The sequence below is a fragment of the Palaemon carinicauda genome, chromosome 1 (genome assembly GCF_036898095.1).
Source record: "Palaemon carinicauda isolate YSFRI2023 chromosome 1, ASM3689809v2, whole genome shotgun sequence".
NCBI classification, from domain to species: domain Eukaryota; kingdom Metazoa; phylum Arthropoda; class Malacostraca; order Decapoda; family Palaemonidae; genus Palaemon; species Palaemon carinicauda.
In genome coordinates this window covers 293,937,501-293,960,000 of record NC_090725.1, presented here as the reverse complement: position 1 = coordinate 293,960,000, position 22,500 = coordinate 293,937,501, and the positions used below count along the sequence as shown (strand labels likewise).

The following is a 22,500-nucleotide window of genomic DNA, read 5'->3' as shown; positions in this document are numbered from 1 at the left end:
CTCTTTGTTATGTATTATATGTTAAATGAAATTATTATGTAATGGTAAAGTCTAGCAAGCTACTCAGTAAACAAGGTCCGTAAATTGCAAACATTTGAAAAAAACAAACAAATTCACTTGAAATCAAAATTCTAGATATTTTATCAAAACTTCACAATGAAATACTGTAAGAAAATTATATTATATAATTTAATACATTAAGCAGGATGACATTTGCAATATAAAACTACCTGATAATTTTCGTAAGAGCTTTTTTTTTGCTTTTATTATTTTTACATTATGTTATGAAACGCGCGATGCTCTTTGTTATGTATTATATGTTAAATGAAATTATTATGTAATGATAAGGCCTACCACGCTACATAGTACTGAAGGTCCTCAACTTACGTGTAATTGAAGATACATATAAATCCACCTGAAATCAAAATCTCAGATATTGTATCAAAATTCACAATGAAATACTGTAATGAAATTAATTATACAATTTAATACAGTTAGCAGGACGACATTTGCGATATGAAACCGGACTATTTGTTGACTTTATGCAGTTGAAAATAATTACCTATTTTCGTGACAGAAGAATTTGCCAGTCAGTTATTAAATTGGTTTAAGGTTTAAAGGTAGCTCATGAATAGTACAGGCAAGTGACAGGAAAGTGTCCTAGAGACTGACCATTTAACATATGATCCGTACCCAAGACCCCTCTCCATTAAACTAGGACCAGGGAGGGGCAGGCAATGGCTGCTGATGACTCAGCAAGTGGACCTACAGGCTCCTCCATACATAGTTCACTAGGATGGTGATGTTGCACACACTACTATAGTCAATTTATTTTAGTGAGGCTGATTGGCACCGATTCGCAGGGGTGCCCTTTTAGCTCGGAAAAGTTTCCTGGTAGCTGATTGGTCGGAAGTATTCGGACAAAAATGCTGAATTAGGTGAAACCAACCCTTGGTCAAAATTCAACAAAATTCGACTTACAAACCGCTTCTTGGAACCTATTAAGTTTGTACCTTGACTTTTTGTATATATTGTTAAAATATTTTCATTCTTAATACCGCAATTTAAAAAAAACAAAAGAAATTTAAGTACCATAAATATGACCGATCACGTAATAATACTCGATGAAATAATTTTAGCTATTTCATGAATAATGACAATAGTGTTCTATATACAATAATTTCGAGCTATAACTGATTGCTTAAATCTTTTTTTCCTCTCCGTTCTGGTTGTTGTCATGTCCCTTGTTAGTTGTTATTTTGTTTTAAACCAATGAGAAACATATCAAAGATATTGAGACAGAATGGGAACATAGGACTTTATTCCTACAAATTAAATTACATTTGATAGTTTTGTAACCATTTAGAGGAACTTAGGAAAAAAAATCAAATTTACTTGAGGAATAAAAGACAGTAAAGGTTGGATTTATAAGATTTATTCGTAAACTAAACTAGAAAGCGTAAGAGGTCGTGTTCAAAGGTAATTTTGATAAGCTTTTTCTCTTTTATTATTATTATTATTATTATTATTATTATTATTATTATTATTAGTATTATTATTATTATTAGCTAAGCCACAACCCTAGTTGGAAAACAGGATGCTATAAGCCCAAGGGCAAAAATAGGGAAAAGAGAAAACAGGTAAAAGTGTTCCGTAATGTACTGTAAAGCAAGAGAACTGTAACCTTAGACAGTACAAGACTATGGTACTGAAGCTATGGCACTACACAGGAATAGAGAACAATGGTTTGACTTTGGAGTGACCTTCTCATAGAAGAGCTGCTTACCATAACTGAAGCCCATTTTACCCTTACCAAGTACTGTATTAGATAATTTTTAGACACACTATACAAAAAAGAAAAAATCGGTAATTCTCAAAATCATTTTGCCGAATGTGTTATTGTAAAATTAAGAAGATTATCAGCGATCCTGAAACCAGGATTGTGGTAATTCATTTTACATATCAAAACCCATCTCTCTCTCTCTCTCTCTCTCTCTCTCTCTCTCTCTCTCTCTCTCTCTCTCTCTCTCTCTCTCTCTCACAGTTAATGTGACTGGCGGCCAGATTCACACTGGGAACAGCTACATGAATTTTTGAAACTTGAAGCTCTCACCTGTCAAAGGAGATCACCGCCAACGTGAAGACTGAAGCTGCCAACGAAACGTGAGCGATAAATTGGGAAATGGTGCAATAAACGCTTCCGAAGGCCCAGTGACTGGAAAAAAGAGAGAAACAGGTTTAAGTGCTCTTGGCTGACTATTTCAGACATTTGATATTTTCTTCAGAAGTGTCATATAAAAGTTACCTTTGGAGGATTTTACTTTTGCGCTCTCCAAGAGATGGTAATTTCTTTAGATTTATAAGATAATGAGAGACGGCATTTGAGACAAATATCTAAGATTCTCCAAAGTTTAACGGTGAAGCTGTTACTAGATATAAAAGGGTAAATTTAGTGATGTAGTTGGATTGGCCTTATTCCATTTATAGAAGAGATATATAGTATGCAGACTAGGAACACGTGACAGGTGGCGCAGTTGAGTACTGAAGGATTGTGCCTATATCTGCAATGTCCGTGATTTAATTCCTTCAGTTGAAATCAAGAGAGGTTTTGCGGAAATTCACTTCATCTCAAAACACCTCTTAAGAACATGAGGGGAATCCTGTGACCAAAAGGTTGATACAATAGCTGATGGTTGACTGTGAACTCTTTGTACCAAAAATTTTCCAAAGTATTAGCCAATCCATACACTTAAGCAAAATATTCAACTGTTATGGAATGGACTATATCGCATTAATAGACACTTAAACACATCCTTTCCAGTTCCACAACCATCCCACTTATCCAATATTTTCTATGCTTCCCTCTCCTCTCTCCTCTCACTACTTGGTCTTCACCAGCCTATCATGTTCCATTTTTATCATTATGACTGAATAATTTCAAAACGTTCAAGTTTGTCTTTTTGCTTACATTAAACATTATATCACTATTTCAAGTTCTCCCCATTTCTTCTCACCACCTTCAATATTTTTTCTTGTTACTGTATCTAATCAGTACTGTATTCACTATCCCAATCATTACAGCATTATTTTGCACATGGTTATTTTATTCTCCATTCAAAATATTCTATTTCGTGTTTTTTCTCTTAACTCTAATCACTCATTCTCAAAGCTATTAATCAGCCCGAGAATCTGATGCTTTCTTCTCACCCAATTTTCCTTCAAACCAATCGTACTCCTGTGTACGTATAACACATTCAAGTTTCCTCATATAAAACTTTTAATTGGACACCGCAGCCTAGCTTTGTCATACAATCATACAACATTAATGCCATTGCCTCTCTCAGGTTCATCATAAGTTTTTTCCTAAGCTGTTTGTGCAGTACAAAGCTTTTTTCCCTTACTTTCAAACTTCGAATCAATGTTTCATAACAACAATTAATAAAATAGCATATTTCTTATCTTTTTCGATTAAAGCTATATTAAAGGCCTTATTTTGCCGTTATATTTCGTACAGTCTGCAGTAAACGTTACACTTCCACGTAAAAATTGTATTCTTCTTACTCCGTCCTTCAAAACCTTTCTCTCTTCCAGATGTACCTTACATACCTTTGTCAGCAAATTGCACTTTACCACCCACTAACAAATTTAACACCAGGAACACTGTGTCTTTTAATTTCTTAAGCTCCTAACTACTGTATATACATCTTTTAAAAGGTACTCTCACTACCAATGTCAAACTTCCACTCTTGCATTATTCAAGTAAGCTTCTCCCCTGTATTCAAGATTCAACAAATCTTCCAAAATACTCTCTCCAGATATCCAGAACTGGTTTCATGTCAGCCAAGCTCTCCCTAATTGTCTTTTTTTTAAAGATCCATTTGATCAAAACTTTTTTATACATTTATTTTATAGTAAATCAACAAATTCTCCTTGAAGTTCTCGCTTACGTCTTCTGTTTTCACTGCCTGCCTTTTTCTTTTCTCTCACCCAATTCTTTATTACCCATCTTTCTTACTACGGTGTGTAACCTTCTGTACTGCTAACATTTCCTTAAAATTTCCTTTCCTTCTCCCAATAACTTCATTCACTTCAGACAGCGCATCTCCGTTGACATCTTTTGTGGTCAGATCCATTTGCTCATTAACATTTGCTCATTACATCCCTGTGGAGCAGCTTACTCTTCTTCTTCTTCTTCTTCTTCTTCTTCTTCTTCTTCTTCTTCTTCTTCTTCTTCTTCTTCTTCTTCTTCTTCTTCTTCTTCTTCTTCTTCTTCTTCTTCTTCTTCTTCTTCTTCTTCTTTTTTTTTTACTACCCATATGCAACCCGCTCTTCTGACATAACTAAACCTCTCATCCCAACTAATATTTATATTCCCGCTTTTTATCTTCCTATTCCCACAAGCACTTGTTACTAAGTTTGTTAACCCATCTAACAGACTCCTCTGCATTTACAACTTTATTTTCACTCTTACCCTCTATAACCTAAACTGATATCCAATATAACTGTAAAACAAATAATAGTTAGATATACCTTCAAGTACCTCTTGCCATTACCTCCATCAACTTTCTCTTCCATTTACTTTATTCCAACACATTGCAAACTTTTCCTCAACGTTTTCTCTTGATCTTATGTTCTTGTGAATAGTCATTGTGATCTAATTATCCCTGGTTGTAGAGAATCTTTACAAAAGATTCTCTATGTTCTGATTTAGTCAAAGAACTTGAATTTTCTATGCAAATCAACTGTTGCACATGTTTCCCCTATTATATATTTTTTCAGACTGGCGTCTATACTGCAACCTGTGTGTTAAGTTTAGCAGTATTCTGCTCACCAGCATAATTATATATCACAGTTTATGAATTTTCAAATCCTGTAAATTTAGGTAAAAAAGAATATGTTAGTGCCTTTCAGAGTAATGATGTTACAGGACGTTGCTTCCCGATATCCCACAGTCAAAGATTATCTCCTACCCCCACTAGGGCAACAGCTCTGCAGCATACAGTATGTTCCTCTGATCTGTGATATTATACATGCATACCGTCTATACAAACATTACACACACACATATATATGTATATGTATTATATATATATATATATATATATATATATATATATATATATATATATATATATATATATATATATATATACATACATACATACAGACAGACTTGGACCGTTGTTAATTTCCAGGAAAGATCTGCCAATATTTTACAGTTTAGTACTACTTCAATAATAAGGCTGGCATCACATATTGTTCTAAAGTACCTAAGATATTATTTTTAAAACTAATATACTTGAGTTGATTGTTTTGAAAAAACAAAAGGATAAAATGCTATTTTGTTTTTCTTTACAATAATTTTAAGAGAAATGAAGAAATGTGAGCGTAAAATACTGCATTCGTGTAGGCTTGAAAATAAAACATTTGGTTTTAAATAATCAAATGACGTATAAGATTATTATTCGTAATTGGATGTAAATAAAGACTATAAACTGTTATACTGCGCTATAGAAATGTGCCTTATTTTTGTTTATTGCGTTTGCATTTAACTTGTAATAAAACTGTGCAGTTGTGAGGAAAAGCAAAAATGATATTGGGCCATAAGTCCAATTGCTGTTTGGATATTTGTCATCAAATAATTTTGAGTTATAAATAGTAACAGACAGGTGATGAAAAATGCTCTTAATTTTGTATTCGTGTTTCGGCTCGGTAGTTGCATGCCGGAAATTGTATCCTGTAATTTTATCAAACCCAAGTTCGCTAAAAGTAAATATTGAATAATTTCCGGAATGGCCAATATTCTAAACGTCTATCATCCAGTTACTACATGCATTCTCTGCAAAACTATTTCGTTTATTTTATCGACATATCGAAAGTACACCTTTTTTTGACATTAGAATTTAAAGGTTATTTTTCACACATCTGTTATTCCATGATACTAACTGAAATTTAGGTTTAGAAATTATAAGTTGAATATTTTCTGTATGCTGTGTATATTAATTGCCATGATTCAGGGAATATTCATTAACAAATTGAAAGGATGTTAATATCTGACCCCTTTAGATTTCTGAAAGTATGGCATCAAACTTTATATCCTTCTCCGTACGCTTAAATAATTATGTTATGCCCTACACTGTTAAAAATTTGCATTAAAAAAAAAAAAAAAAACAGTTAATGTCTGGCAATATTTATTCCAGGCTTTTTACCCTTAAAAAAACGGATATATTGACGTAAAGTAGTTATATTACGGTCACCAACCCGTAAAATAAGATAACAAAGTATGGTAAAATTACGGTCGCCGGTATTTTACTGAAATATGGCTGAGAACCGTATATTTTTACGGAGAATTTCCAATTAAAATTACGGTGTGTTTTTAACAGCATAATTGATAAATATCCCACGGAGAAGCTGTTATGACTATGTACAAATAGATAAACTAATTTTTGAGTTCCAATAAAACAAGCAATTTTTGCGTATCTTGTCGTGACTGTTTGAAGAGCTCAAGGCACAAGGATAACTTTTCTAGTTTTATCATTTCCATGTTTTATTGAAGTATTCCTGTAGGTTTGAATCGAGTGTTCTTATTCTGAATTGTTTTAAAATTCCTTAGCGTGATACCAGAACAGTTTAAGGCTAATGTTAAAGATGATCTGGTTACAAACCTACTAATGCTATCATTCCAAGAAATTACAAAATATTTTCTTAGCACAGTTGTGTTTCAAAATACAAACCTTCTGGAAAGAGGTTAAGAAAAATATAAGTGGGAAGACTGAACAAAATTGAAAGTGATATATAATTATGCTGGTGAGCAGAATACTGCTAAACTTAACACACAGGTTGCAGTACAGACGCCAGTCTGAATAAAATGCATACCATTTGAAAACTTATAAAGATGACCAACCTTTTGAGCATGAATACAAAGTTGAAGACGCAGTTGAATAATGTCATGAATAGGTCAGCCACAGATAAATTCACAAGGAAATAGTTGGTTGTTGTCCTCATGCGCTGATTTCCTGAAAACAGTGAAGGGAGAGATTGGAAATGATATTGCTTATGTACTTTATTTATCATAGAGTGGCATTTATGGTAATTTAAAAGATTATTATCATAATCATGAATATAATCATCAGTCATCATACCGTAGTAAACTTACAAATAGATTTATTTACAATATATTCATGGTATCGTGAAGGTTTCTCTTATCGATAAGGATATTGAGATTGCAGATTAAAAGAATGAATGAGACTGTTAGTGAAATATCTTATAAAAATGAACTATGCTCGTTGATTAAAGAGAATATTTTTTTATCTTTTATATTTAGTTTTCAAATAAATTTTTTTTCAATTATCTGAATAAGATTGGATATTACTGGACCCTGAAACTTTCAATTACTGTTTCTCTGTACAAGTAAAACGTGGGGATATTATATAAATATTTTGGTTTTTTTTCATGGGATTAGGTTGTATCTGGCATTTGTAAAATTATTCATTAACTGCACTGTTAGTAAATAAAGGATTTTTTGAGCGTTGACTTATCTTCAAGTATGTCATCTCAAATTAAAGAAAATGTTTTTTCTTTAATTATATGCAGTTTGGAGGCTGGTTGAAAGTAATTTTGATTAACGTTAAATAATATGCCTAAGAGTTGAACCTTGTCTACTAATCAGATGATTTCTTAATGAAATTTGATTAAGGAAATTTATTATTTACTTTTTTTTTACAATGGATTTTGATTGCCAAATATACTTTATATATATATATATATATATATATATATATTATATATATATATATATATATATATATATATATACTGTATATGTATATATACTGTATATATATATATATATATATATATATATATATATATATTTATATATATATATATTTATATATATATATATATATTTATATATATATAATTATATATATATATTTGTATATATATATAATTTATATATATATATATATATATATATATATATATATATATATGAGCTGTTTTGTAGGATCGATTTATTATGATTTATTTCAACATTTATGTTTTGTTACGGTTTGCTAAATCCTCTGAGGAAGAGTGAGAGAGAAAAAAAGAAGTACTTAAAGTAATGAATGTTTGTGGCGAATAAGACTTGGAATAACTGAATTTTTTTTTCTTAAAATTTTTCGGGGTTTAGAAAATTTTGGACGGCAGCAAATATCTTGAGCGTTTGCCTTTTTTATTTTGACTGTAAAGGATGAGGATACCATGTAGGTGTATGGATGATCTATCCTTATTGGAATTCATTAATTAATTTATCGCTCGAACTTCCTCTTTTTTTCTCTCATTTTTCAAATGCTGATATTGAATTGCACGCGTGTGAAAATGGTATGATTTTATAGTCTGATTAATACTGGTTGTGCTGTCGAGTTAATCTTTAGGAATGCATATGATAAGTTAGCTAATGTGTGTGAATTAAGGTATTTAAAGGTGAAGGTATAGGTAATTTGAGTATGCCTGTGGAAGCATACTGTAGTTGCGAGAAAATGTTATGATTGATGGTAATAACTGTTACATGGTTGAAGGAACGAATGAGAAATATGACTCATTGCTTGGGTATAAATTTTAGAGAAAATAATAGGTATGATTGTACAACGAAGTGTAAATATGATAGTTTAAAATGAATAGTAATATTTGTGGGGAACCTATTTCGTCGCTGCAACCTCACGCTCCTTGTAAGCTAAAGATGGCGGGTTAGGGAGAGCCTATAAGTCTATCTGCTGAGTCATCATGTGCCACTGTCTGGCCCTTCCTAGCTTGGATGGAGAGGGGTCTTGGGTGCTGATCATATGTATATATAGTCAGTCTCTTGGGCATTGTCCTGCTTGATAGGGCAATGTCACTGTTCCTTGCCCCTGCCATTCATGAGCAGCCTTTAAAACTTTAAACCCGTAAGGCGTGAAAAGGAGTGTCATTGCTAGCAAGAGAATACGTAACATTACAAGTGAGTACGGAATATAAGTGTATATTATATATACGAAAGAAAATTGATTGTGATGAATGTCTTACGTCACGTGCTACTTTACGTTGGAGGATCTAAGCTTAAGTATGACAAATGCGAGACAGTTATGGGAAGATGGTAAGTCGTATGAATGATTCTCGTGTAAAAGTAGAAAATAGTTTGGAAAAAGTGCATGAATTGCTTACGGAAATGAGAAAGAATTTGTGATAGGATGGTAACTGGGTAGGTGAGATAGTGCATGATATATGATAGGAATATAGATGTAAACCGTTTTATATATATTTACATATATATATATATATATATATATATATATATATATATATATATATATATATATATATATATATATATTGTACCCTGAAGAAGTGCATTTTCAAATGCACATAATGCGCAAGGTACTAAAGTATTTTATGATTTCCTACTGGAGTTTGCAATGTATCATGTCACATGATCTTAGTGATAGTAAAGCACATACACAATATATATATATATATATATATATATATATATATATATATATATATATATATAGTGAGAGAGAGTGTGTGTGTGCGTCACATTCATCTCTTAACTACTAGACTTCCACTGTCTTGGGGTAGAGTTCTCTTGCTTCAGGATACAATTGGGCAAACTATACTATCTTATATCTCTTCCTCTTATTTTTTAAAAGTTTTTAGAGTTTACATATGATATATTTATTTTAATATTGATACTGTTTTAAGATATTTTATTTTAATAGGTAATTACCTCTTGTAGTTTATTTAATTCCCATAAGTTTCTTTTCCTCACTGGGCTATTTTCCCTGTTAGAGCCCTTGGGCTTATAGCATGCTGTTTTTCCCAATACGGTTGTAGATTAGTAAGTAATAATAATAATAATAATGATAATAATAATAATAATAATAATAATAATAATAATAATCGCGGATGTGGTCATAACACAGAATAAGTTGCTTCATACTTCTACCCATAATTCTGATTATTATTATTATTATTATTATTATTATTATCACTTGCTAAGCTACAACCCTAGTTGGAAAAGCATGATGCTATAAGCCCAGGGGCCCCAACAGGGAAAATAGCCCAGTGTGGAAAGGAAACAAGGAAAAATGAAATATTTTAAGGAAATTAACAGCATTAAAATAAATATCTCCTATATAAAGATCAGCAATATTTCGAAGTCCGCTTCATTGTCCTTTTCAAAATGTAGTAACGACTTACCAAGAACAATTCTTATGACGACAATGTTGCCCACACATGCACCGAGGATCATGAACCCAAATGCCGTAACCCAGAGGACTTGTTGATAGGCTGGCATCTGAAACGGTAGCGGAGTGGGCTTACTTTTTGGACTGGTGTGACTGACATCTGAAAAGGAAAAATAAATATTCAAACTTTAGTACCCGGGAGATTTTGATTTTTAATTTTTAGATGGTTTCGTAAAACTATGAGACTCTTTAGACTAGATTTTCTAATGATAAGTCATTATACATGTGTGTATATATATTCACTTTATATACACGCAAAACACACACACACACATATATATATGTGTATATATATATATATATATATATATATATATATACATATATATGTGTATGTATATATATATATATATATATATATATATATATATATATATGTAAAACACTCGTGATTTTAATCAATGTAAATATCAACCACAATATAATTTAATATCGAATTCTACATTTGAGAATGTATATCCACTGGAATTCATTTATAAAAACAGCTTCTGGCTGGACAGAGGTTCGAACTCAAGGCTCTTAGTGAATCACGGGAGGAATTGCAAAAGATATAAGAATTGAATAGAAAAAGCATAAATGTAGAATTGAAAAGGAATATGAGTAAGACTAAGGCAGTGTTCAATGAATATGCAGTCTACAAACAAGGTTATGGAGGAACCTGTAGAGGTTGTTAAAGAATGTACCTACTTGGTACAGACTGTAAGTGTTTCCGTAGGATATGACTCAGAAATTAAAAGAATTATAACCATGAGAGGAAGAATTTTGGTTAACAAAATGACATTAAGACACGTAAAATGCCACTTTCTCAAAAAAAAAAAAAAAAAAAAAAAAAATATATATATATATATATATATATATATATATATATATATTTATATATATTTTTATTCTGATGGTCCTATCAGTATTAACTTAAGCATCGGAAACATTGAGCCTTACTAAAGCCTTTGAATATAAACTAATTCTAATTGAAAGAGTAATGAAAAGAATAAGGGTGGGAATATCACAAAGAAACAGAAAAAGGGTAACGTGGATACGAGAGCAAACTAAAGTAGAGGATATTTTAACATGTTAAAAAAAAAGAAAAGGACATGGGTAGGACTTATAATATATTGGTCCTTTGAAATTGGAAACCAAGCAAGGGAAAGAAGAGAAGATGATGCATTGACGAGCTAAGAAAATTTGTGGATACAAACCATAGAAAGACCATGAACAGATGCAAGTAGAAGGATATGTCTGAGGCCTTTGTCTTGCAGTGGACTAGATATGGCGGATGATGATATACACAGGTGTACCTCTTTGTATGAGTTTTTCTCATAAGAAATAAAGGAAATTCACTCGATGCGTTCAACGCGTCCATGAATACACGTGCACTCATTTTCAAAAGTTTGTACTTTAGTTGTGGAACAATTTGTGACACCTAACATCAGAAAGGAATTCAATTTAATCATTCATAATAGAGAATAGAACTATTTTCGAATTTACTTGCACTTTGCCATTGACAAGAATCATGGCTGGCATAAGGGGGATGAGAGAGGAAGAAGAAGAGGCAGTGGTGAAAATAATATGTAGTGGTACATTGTACCGGGAAGAGAGATACAGCTATTTATAGCCAGTTTTCAGGGGTACACTTTTGAAGGCACTACTTTCACCACTGGCTACCTTCAAGGAGAAGATTTGTTTGTAAGCATGAAACGCTCGTGTTGCAAAGTAGCTCACTAGTATACATATAACCGCACAAGTTTGTCCGTTAGAGTTGGCAGCGCTGCCTGAATGTGTCGCTTTCTCAATTTCTCACGAGTTTTGCCTTCTGGATAAGGCGAGTGGCGTCCGGCAGTGTCACATGTAGTTGTTCATCCTTATTCTTTACAATTACAGTCACAGGTACATAGGGAGGGAACATTAAAAGTGATAGTTTGATGAATGAAGAAATCAAAAAAACCCCAACCCCCCAAAAAAGGGTTCAATGTTTAACATAAAAATATTGCTAGGTTCTCTTCGTAATCCAGATCACAGTAAGGTTACTGATTTCCTTATAAAAGTCAGTTCTCTATTTTGGTTTTTAAAAGTTTATTTCTCTGATCTTCTTCCTTCCACAACGATGCTAGCTAGGAGGGAGAGAGAGAGAGAGAGAGAGAGAGAGAGAGAGAGAGAGAGAGAGAGAGAGAGAGAGAGAGAGAGAGTTATTCATTTTATTAATAGAAGAGCCATTTCAAATTTATTAACCTGACTTGTGGTAGCACAGGGCAAAACTTAAGAATCTATATTGAAACTTCATGCATTAATGGTCGGGTTCAGAGGTATAAGATTCACGCTCTTCATATTATATCACTCAGTCATGTTTGTGACTGTGTTGCCATCACATAACCAAATTCATTTCAGAGGCTTAACCATCAGAGGTTCCTGGAAATGTCCTACTTTCACATCTAGAAAAGCCTCCTTAGAAAAATGTGTTCCTTTGTGTTTGTAAATGCTGCTGAATAAGGCTTTTGGTATATCTCCGTTAATGATAGTTAGCATAGATTTCATGTGGGAACAGTTGCATCAGTGTTCTTCAATCATATCTAGATATTTAACAGATATATTTAACTTTGTATTTGTTCTACCATTGTAGCACTTAAAAAACCTGAGCCTATAATGTTTTATGATAATCAAAGATTTTGTTATCTTTAATTTGAGAGGTAGCCAAAAATTGCTGAAAACAACCAAAAACTTTATTTTACACATTTCAGGAATAGGTGTTTACCTAAAAAAGCTAAAATGGTAATATATCCTGGGAAAAAAATCATCATTAGCCATCATTAATCAAAGGTCACACAATCTCAAATGGTGTTTTATGGTTTCCAGAACTGTGACTTCAGTTATTGCCTTATAGAGGCGATATCTCTTGAACTGGATGTGATTTTTAGACCCCAGTTGCGTTTTAATTCAACCTACATAATCTGCTGTTGGCAATTAATTTTTTTCATATGAGATCTTGAATGAGTATAGCAGCACGTTGTGTTATGTAATGTTGTTAATAATTTTCACATATACTAATGAAAAAAGAAAATCTTTGTTTATTTTCAATAGTAATGCATTTCATAAGGACATTCAGATTTAATAAAGGAGGGGACAAGGGACTACCTATAGCCATACCATACACTTGTTCATAGAAATATCCATTAAAAGTATACACTTTTTAATACTCAAAGAAATATGTTAAGTAACAGCATGGATTGGTATTGGTAACTCATTGGTAATGATCCTCTTGGTAAGGGTAGAAGAAGAGTCTTGAGCTATGGTAAGCAGCTCTTCTAGGAGACAGGCACTCCAAAATCAAACCATTGCTCTCTAGTCTTCGGTAGTGCCATAACCTCTGTACCATTGTCTTCCACTGTCTTGGGTTAGAGTCTTCTTGCTTGAGGCACGCTATTCTATCATGTTTCTCTTCCTTTTGTTTTGTTAAAGTTTTATAGTTTATATAGATATTTCCTTTAGTGTTGTTACTCTTATTAAAATATTTTTTTTCTTTGTTTCCGTTCCTCACTGGGCTATTTTCCCTGTTGGAGCCCCTGGGCTTATAGCATCCTGCTTTTCCAAGTAGGGTTTAAGCTTAGCAAATAATAATGATAATAATAATATACCCAAAGAGATATTTTCAAATTCATCTTAATTGCCTGTGCCTAAGGTCACAATTTAAACCCATGTCGTGGTATGTTTTTCATTAAATCGGTATCATCATTTCTAAATTATGATTTATCTGCGATCATTAGGAAACTGCCAGCTGAGATCTCATTCTCCATTATGAATACGATATCCTTGTATATTAATTCGTATTTTGAGTCCATCGATGTCACTAATAAGCCGGAATTACCGACTTCAATCGAGTTTTTTTTCACTTTTCCTTTCGTGGATATGAAATATATTTTATGCAAATCCCGTGTTTTCTTTCGTGATTTATATATATATATATATATATATATATATATATATATATATATATATATATATATATATTTATTTATATATATATATATATATATATATATATATATTTATATATATATATATATATATATATATATATATATATACACACACACATTATATTTATATATATATATATATATATATATATATATATATATATATACACTTTATATATAAACACGCATTATATGAGAAAGCCAAATTTAATTTCCCTAAGTGTCATTCTGAAGGTATACACTGGACGAAGATTTGAATAAATCTCTCTGAAGTTATCCAGATTTACAAAACTCCCATTTGCAAATCCAGGTGGGATGGCTGACCGTAAGGGCTCTGCCATCGTTAGGGCAGATTATATGGAGCTTTAACGTTACAGGAGTATTTTTCGACATTATTAAAACATCGTGATGTTGTTTACTCGTAAATATTTATTTCGTGGATGTATAAAACACTAAATATTAGACTATCGAATATATGATTTGAATGGAGGAAAGAACTTAATTTCAATTTACTTAACTATCGTAGAAAACAATTTTAATTTTCATATTGACTAGATGTCATGTCTGTGGCTTTTCAGTGTAAGTGTTTTTTTTTTTTCCAAAGGGCAGTTTTCATGCGGACACGTTTTTATGAAGCACCGAATTGATTTGACATTGCAATTGGTTTTTCATTTATTGAAACGATGAGTTTTTAAATCCTCAACTCATGGTTTTTTAATACACGTTTTAAATTCTCATTCCTTTCTAATTATGTTTTTTGACCTCGATTCGAAATATATAACATCAAGCTTCATGTGTTTTGTTGATCTGCATTGGCAGCTACTACAATATAAATCAGAAAAAATAACAACCAACACAATTTAGTATTGTACTTCCTAATTATGTTTTATTACTTATACTGTTTCCTTGACATTACTTCGCTTTTAATACGAGACATTGAGAGACTGATTATCTATTTGTATTTTTTATTTCTCAGGTCTGTATTGATATTAATAATGTGGTGTATATATATGAGTTTGAATACCTTTTTTATTGCCATTCCCACGTGTTATGTATCCAAATATTCCAGGTATAATCTAAATTCTATTACTGTTGTCAGTAACAGCCAAGGTTTTCTTGACGGAAGCATTACATTTTTGTTTTAGGTATTTTGGAATTGCTTAGTGTGAGTGTTCTTTTTTTCATAATTTGAATTACTTCTAGGAATTATGCTGCCGAGGCCGTTAGGTTCAAGAGTTTTTGCTATTTTTCATTTCTTCAAACCGATAGGCGTCGTAGATGAGAGATTATTCTATTTTGATGTGATATTTGTTGGAACGGTTTGAGAGTCAAACATTCTACCCTCAGGCATAGATTATCAAATCTAGGGCTGAGTACAAGAAGGGCCAATGTCATAAAACCATGTTTTGAGAAAAATGCATTTGAAAGATTGCTTCCTATATTAAAAATCAGGCAATTACAGCAAACGAAAGCTCTATTTTGTTTAGACTGCTTTTCTTTTAAACTGTTATTCACAGACCAAGGCATTGCATTATTGTTTTTCATTTTGAAGAAAAAAATATATTAGACCAAACTTTGAAAAATTTATTGCCTGCAAATTGTGTGAAAAAAAAATTACATTATTGGAAAAAAGTATTTCAAACATTTTGAAGTTAATCTATATCCTTCTAGTAGCTATTATACATTACAATATCTATAATATTCTTGCTTAGAATGAAAAAAAAAACATCCTAAATCAATGGCTAAAGAAAAGTGAAAAAAATTACATTGATTAATTTACAAACACAAGTAGATTAATCAGATTCACTAAAAAAAATTGATACATTTTTTAGCATGTTGAGTAACATCCTAAATCAATGGCTAAAGAAAAGTGAAAAAAAGTGTGATTAATTTACAAACACAAGTAGATTAATCAAATTTAGGGGAAAAAATCTGATTAGTTTTTGACATGAGTTCCAAAAGAAAAGTAATGATCCATAGTAATTGTGTCATCCGCCATAACACTCACATATTGGGTTCATCATCTAAATAAACATCATCTGAAGCATCTTCTGCCGCCTGCTGGCTTCTGTAAAATGTTTGCTTCCTGCAGAAATCAAGTCCTTCAACTTTCTGGGTGGAATTTTCCTTGGTCCCTGTTCAAGCTGTGGGAGAATCCAAATGGGTGGTCTTCCTTTTTCCTTTTTTCTTAAATCTAAATGCTGCCGTGCAAGATTTCGAAAAAAGGATGTCCAGCACATAATCTGGCCAATTTAATTTTGATTGTATTCCATCTTCTTAATTTTCATCCCATATACTTGTTGTCCATTATTATATTTATGGTGATTCACCAGGGGGCCAGCAGACATATACAAACTTTTAAAATTAATGAAATCTTCTGTTTGCATTTCAGTCACTTGTAACTTATTTTTTCTCTGGATTGCTCTGAATGTTGTGCTCTAGTCCTGTGGCACCTCAATGTTTGTAGCTGATTTTCTATATTTTTCTATCAAAGCATGTACTGTGTCTGCTTCCATGTGTGTATGGCCAGGTTTTAAGAAAGAATACATTATTTTCATTCCCTTACTCCTGGAAACATGCATAAGAATGGCTGCAAATAAATATTTTCGCCACCTCAAGAGTCACTATATAGTCGAATGTCCTTAATGTCATCTGAGAGGCCATGCAACCATTTCATTACACATGAACCTATTTCTTGGCCACCTCTTTTTGCAATCGTTTCATCCCACTTTATGCAGTGTGCTTTATTTCCATCCACACTTTTTTCAAAAATGGTTAAGTTATAAACAGCAAGTTATCTTTTATAGTAAACTATTCCTGTCTGCAACAGTGGACCAGGAATTTTTTTCTTGAGGTCAAAGGATGCAGTAACAATTCCTTTGTTTTTAAGAGCAAACTCTTTATCAGCTCTCTTTTCATTGTAAGCCATCTCTGCTAATTCATGATGTTCTGATTTCTCTCCTTCAATGCAGTTTTTATCATCCTCACTAGCAGTCATTAGGGATGCCTTAAAAGCATCACATTTTTCATAAGTGTCTTGGGATGTGTGATGGAAGAACAGATTGAACTCTTCATTGAAGATTTTTCTCTACATTGATTCTTTTTCTGGTGGTAAATTGTTTTCATGGCAGTATTTTTGGCAGTATTTTGACTTTTCCATGCCGGAAACTGGTTGATATGCTTCTTAATAATCTCTACAGATTTGGGGGATATTTTCTTCTGTTTCCCATGTTTTCCTCTTCCATCTGGTGCTAAATTGCCACTTTCAGACTGTCGCATCTTCTCTGTAACAATCCAAGCTCTCGTGAGCGTAATACCAAAAGTAGATAAAAACATCTTTTGGCATACTTCCTTTTTCAGGTATTAGGCTAGATGTTCATTCATATTGCATCTTGACAATGTCTGATGTACTCTTACATACATTCACTGATCTCACGCACATTACTACTGATTTTGATATTAAATAAATAGTAATTGCTTGCAACTACGTTAGTAACAGAAACGATTTATGAAGTTATGTACGCATATAAATTGTTAAAATCGTTTGGTGCAAGAAAAGCTGAAGTTGACATTGGCCTCTCACGTGGCCCTATAGGGTTGTAGTAAATGAATATAACAAGGGCCAATCACGACATTGGCCTTTCTAGCATGAATATTTTAATTTGTTACTTGACTTTGGCTAGAATAGAGCGCTTAGTGTAGCTCCCTGAACCCACGGACGACATTAACCCTTATAGCACTGATACAGAGGAAATTTTTTAGTTTAATGGTGGTCTTATCTTCAATCGCCCATTTTTTGACATTGGCCCTTCTTGTACTCAGCCCTAGATATATAAACAAAGATATGAAATATAACTTCAAGACATTAGATACATCTATTCGTAGGTGTGAGGAAAATATTTAACTAAAGGGGCCAGCTACTGTAGTTTAAAAGGATATGATAACATAAATGGAAAGTTATGAGATTTGCCTGTCAGGCAAATGCGGATAAAATAATTTATGTTTTTTTTTTTAACATTGGAAATATATAACTAAATTGTCAAAATGAATAAATGTCTGTTGAGAAAGATGTGTCACTGGATACTTACCAATAACTTTAAAAATCATTAAATCACTATTACCCCAATGCTTTGAATATTTGGCATGCATTTCATTTTGCTTTTTAACTTTATCAAACGGAGGATTTAATAAATCATGAGTGAGAAGTCAAATTGAAATATGTTTGATAGATTTTGGATAGTTTTGATTATGATATACAGTATTGTCACTTGGTAATTTCTGAAATTTTAGATTTTAGTGAAATAATAGAAGGTACTTATAAAATTTCTAGTGCTATTAGAATAATAAAATGAGTTTCACTTGCGTTTTTGTTCATGGATATTACATTTATTTGTCTATTTAGTAAATTCTGGGGTCTTAAAATACATGGGAAATTCGCGTGTTGAAACCCAGTTTTCTTATTTTCCTTTGATATTTTAATTTATTTCCATAGTCCTCAAGTTCTTTGTCTCCAAGTATTCAGAATTACTTAGAAGCTAAAACATGCTCTATTATGATAAGTAGATTAAAAGGGGTTTTGTTAGGGTATAATCTTCTGTTGGAAGTACTTGAAGAAGCAACTTACAGTTGGAATTACCATTCAATCACTTAGTAATTTAGCTCAGGATAGGCAGGGGATTGCATAGTAATCACAGTGGGTAGTTTCTTTTTTCTTTTAATATTTTCAATGACTATTCGCAGGGGATTATGGACGATCTTTCCTCTTCCCACCCTTTCTGGTTGTAGTATTGTGAACAGGTATGTAGGTGCTGTTGACCAACATTTTCCCCTGTACGTCATGGCAACGAATGTCAGTAGCCCACGACTATTGGGTGCGTTCCTACTATTACCAGTCAACAACCAAGGACTGGGTTGTAGTATTTCAACCCAAACGGTATATAGATGCAGTTTTTATCCAATTCACAACAATTGTCTCGATAGTAGGTTGATCAGGGCACCAGACACCCGTTGAGATACTACGGCGAGAGAGTTATGGGGTTCTTTGACTGGCCAGACTGTACTACATTGGATCCTTCTCTCTGGTTACGGTTCATTTTCCCTTTACTTACACATACACCGAATAGTCTGGCCTATTGTTTACGTATTCTCCTATGTCCTCATACACCTGACAACACTGAGATTACCAAACAATTATTCTTCTGTTAAGGGGTTAACTACTCTACTGTAATTGTTCAGTGGTCACTTTTCTCTTAGTAAGGGTAGAAGAGAGATTTTAGCTATGGTAAGCAGCTCTTCTAGGAGGACACTCCAAAACCAAACCATTGTACTCTAAGTCTTGGGTAGTACCATAGACTCTACACCATGGTCTTCCAATGTCTTGGGTTAGAGTTCTCTTGCTTGAGGGTACACTCGGGCACTCTATACTATAGTATTTCTTCTTGTTTTGTTAAAGTTTTTTTAGTTTACATAGGAAATATTTATTTTAATGCTTTTACTCCTCTTAAAATATTTTATTTTTCCTTATTTCCTTTCCTCATTTGGCTATTTTCCCTGTTGGAGTCCCTGGGCTTATGGCATCCTGCTTTTCCAACTAGGGTTGTAGCTTAGCAATTAATAATGATAATAATTCAAGGTAGTAATTGCACTTGTACGCCCATATTATCTAGGATTGATTGGCTGTTAAGAAACTTAATATTAATTGTTGTTGTTAGATCAAGGCAGGTGACTAGGTAATCTCAATTGAATGTCTGTTAAGGGCACACTGGTTAGTAATGCCTTTTTTTTTTTTTTTTTTTTTTTTTTTTTTTTTTTTTTTTTTTTTTTAGATTACTATCGAATTTTAAAACCTTGAAGCTTAGTTACAGTAGTATGAACTCGTAACTCAAATATCCAATGATTATTAGAAATGTCTTGAAAATAACTCGTTAGGAATAGAATATGCCATATTGAGAAATGTGATCTTAAGGCTGTGGTTATCAAAGGAAATTACAGAACAAGCACTTATTGTTTCAAAGTCTTGGTGTTCTGAGATTTAAGCTTGTTAAGTGTTTGTGGTTTCCTCTCAGACTTTCCTTGTGATACAATAACTGGATGAAACCCAGTGATAATGCATTATGATATATTCATTACCAGGATGGAGTTCTGGTACAGTTTTTTTTTTATATAAAAGTTCAACATCCTACAAAGTTCATGTTACAGTTGGGATGGACTGGTCTTGGTCGAATTTTGAAAAATCTTATGAGTTATCCTAGTCCAGGTATTGCAACGAAGTTTTATCTTTCCCTTTGAATGGCTGAGCAATATTTTTCCCTTTTGAAGGGCTGAGCAATATTTTTTCACTCTGAAGGGCTGAGCCATATTTTTCCCCCACTGTTGTTTGTTAATAGCCCAAAGTCTTTCACCACTTTTTCATGGACGGCATATATATTTTTCTCTCCATTTCTTGTTAAAAACATTTTCCCTTTACCAGTTGACAAATTTTTAGTCTTTCCTGGCATTGCAAAAATTTACTAAAGGAAACGCAACTTCCTGCCGCCACTTACTTGAAATTTTTAATACTTTTGTTTGTGTTACAAACAGGTTTGGAACCTCCATTTTATTTCAGGAAAAAAATGACAAATACATGATGAATACCCATGGCCTTAGGATGTCCTTTTTTAAGTATAATTTGGTTAAACAATTTAGTTTGTTTATGGTGCTTTTGTTATTGAAGAATTTCTTTGCTTCTAGTGGATTACCTTAAATTCGGTAATGACAAATCTTTTTGTGTAAAATTTTCAGCGGTGTATCTTAAGTATACGAATTTGTAAAAAAAAAAAAAAAAAATATATACTTTTTCCTAATTCCCGGTTATCTTGTAGTCATTTTTATTATTATTATTATTATTATTATTATTATTATTATTATTACTAGCCAAGTTACAACTCTAGTTGGAAAAGCAAGATGCTATAAGCCCAAGGGCTCCAAAAGGGTAAAGTAGCCCAGTGAGGAAAGGAAATAAGGAAATAAATAAATGATGAGAACAAATTAACAATATATCAATCTAAAAACAGTAACAACGTCAAAACAGATATGCCATATATAAACTATTAACAACGTCAAAACAGATATGTCATATATAAACTATAAAAAGACTCATGTCAGGCTGGTCAACAAAAAAACATTTGCTGCAACTTTGAACTTTTGAAGTTCTACTGATTCAACTACCTGATTAGGGAGACCATTCCACAACTTGGTCACAGCTGGAATAAAACTTCTAGAATACTGTGTAGTATTGTGTAATATATTTAAGTACAGTTTGACTATACGAGTTATGTCCCGCAAATATTTTGCCTCATCTTGAAAGTCAGCCTATGTTTATACATTCTTTGTGAGATTACAAAGCACAACCGTAGTTATGACACTTGTGTTGTTAACTCGTCACTGCAATTGCTAATAGGATACATAAAAGTAACAGATATAAAATACATTAGATTTTTTTGCACTATATTTATACAACTGTCAATTTAATCATAGAAGCATAATTTGATATACTGCCATTTCAATCATAGAAGCATAATTTAATATACTGCCATTTCAATCATAGGAGCACAATTTAAATTTACTCTGTACCATTAACACATGACCAACATTAGATATCTTTATTTCGACCTTTATTTTTGGTATCTAAAGGTTGGCCACAACAGATGGAGTTCCATACTGTTAATGAAAGAGGGCACCGTCACTTTCATGTGTAAAAAGGTTGATAGTAACTTAGGGGCATCGCTATATAAAACTCCAAAAATAATGCTATAGAAATAATCTGCTGGCGCCAACCCTAAGGCACCCTCAGAAATGCAGGCCTTCACTCACTGCATTTCTGTAGTCATGTATAAATTCTATTATATAGCAGCGTTCATCCTCAAGGATGGCATATCCTCTTGGAACATATATCTATAAGGATGAAAAAGTCAGTTGGTAACCAGGATTGTGATAGACACTGGATTTCATTACATTTTTGTTTGTGTAACCATCGTGGAAATATAACTTTTAAAACTGGTTGCTGGTCAGCTTTGCTTGGCAATCTTGATGGATATGGCAACCTTTGGGCTACATTACATATTTTGGTCTTCAGGCCAATATATTTTTGTTTTCTTACCAACTGGTATCTCAATATTGTCTCATTATTTTTGTTGGGTATCCTGATCCTTACGTAGACTTTTGAAGTTTTAGTTTCTGAGTTTTGCTCCTAGAGTAATCCAATATCTTTATATATGGCT

The 22,500-nt window shown here is 32.5% G+C and overlaps 1 protein-coding gene across 1 annotated transcript in view; it reads right to left on the bottom strand.

Moving 5' to 3' along the window:
• The window catches only part of LOC137645263 (tachykinin-like peptides receptor 86C), a 79,984-nt gene that overhangs the window by 45,682 nt on the left and 11,802 nt on the right, over positions 1–22,500 (bottom strand). Inside the window, exons 2-4 of the mRNA XM_068378087.1 lie at positions 10,228–10,374; positions 6,905–7,016; positions 2,114–2,215 (exon numbers count right to left, since the gene is read on the bottom strand). Coding sequence (XP_068234188.1) covers positions 2,114–2,215; positions 6,905–7,016; positions 10,228–10,374 — 361 coding nt within the window. The remainder of the gene's footprint in view (positions 1–2,113; positions 2,216–6,904; positions 7,017–10,227; positions 10,375–22,500) is intronic.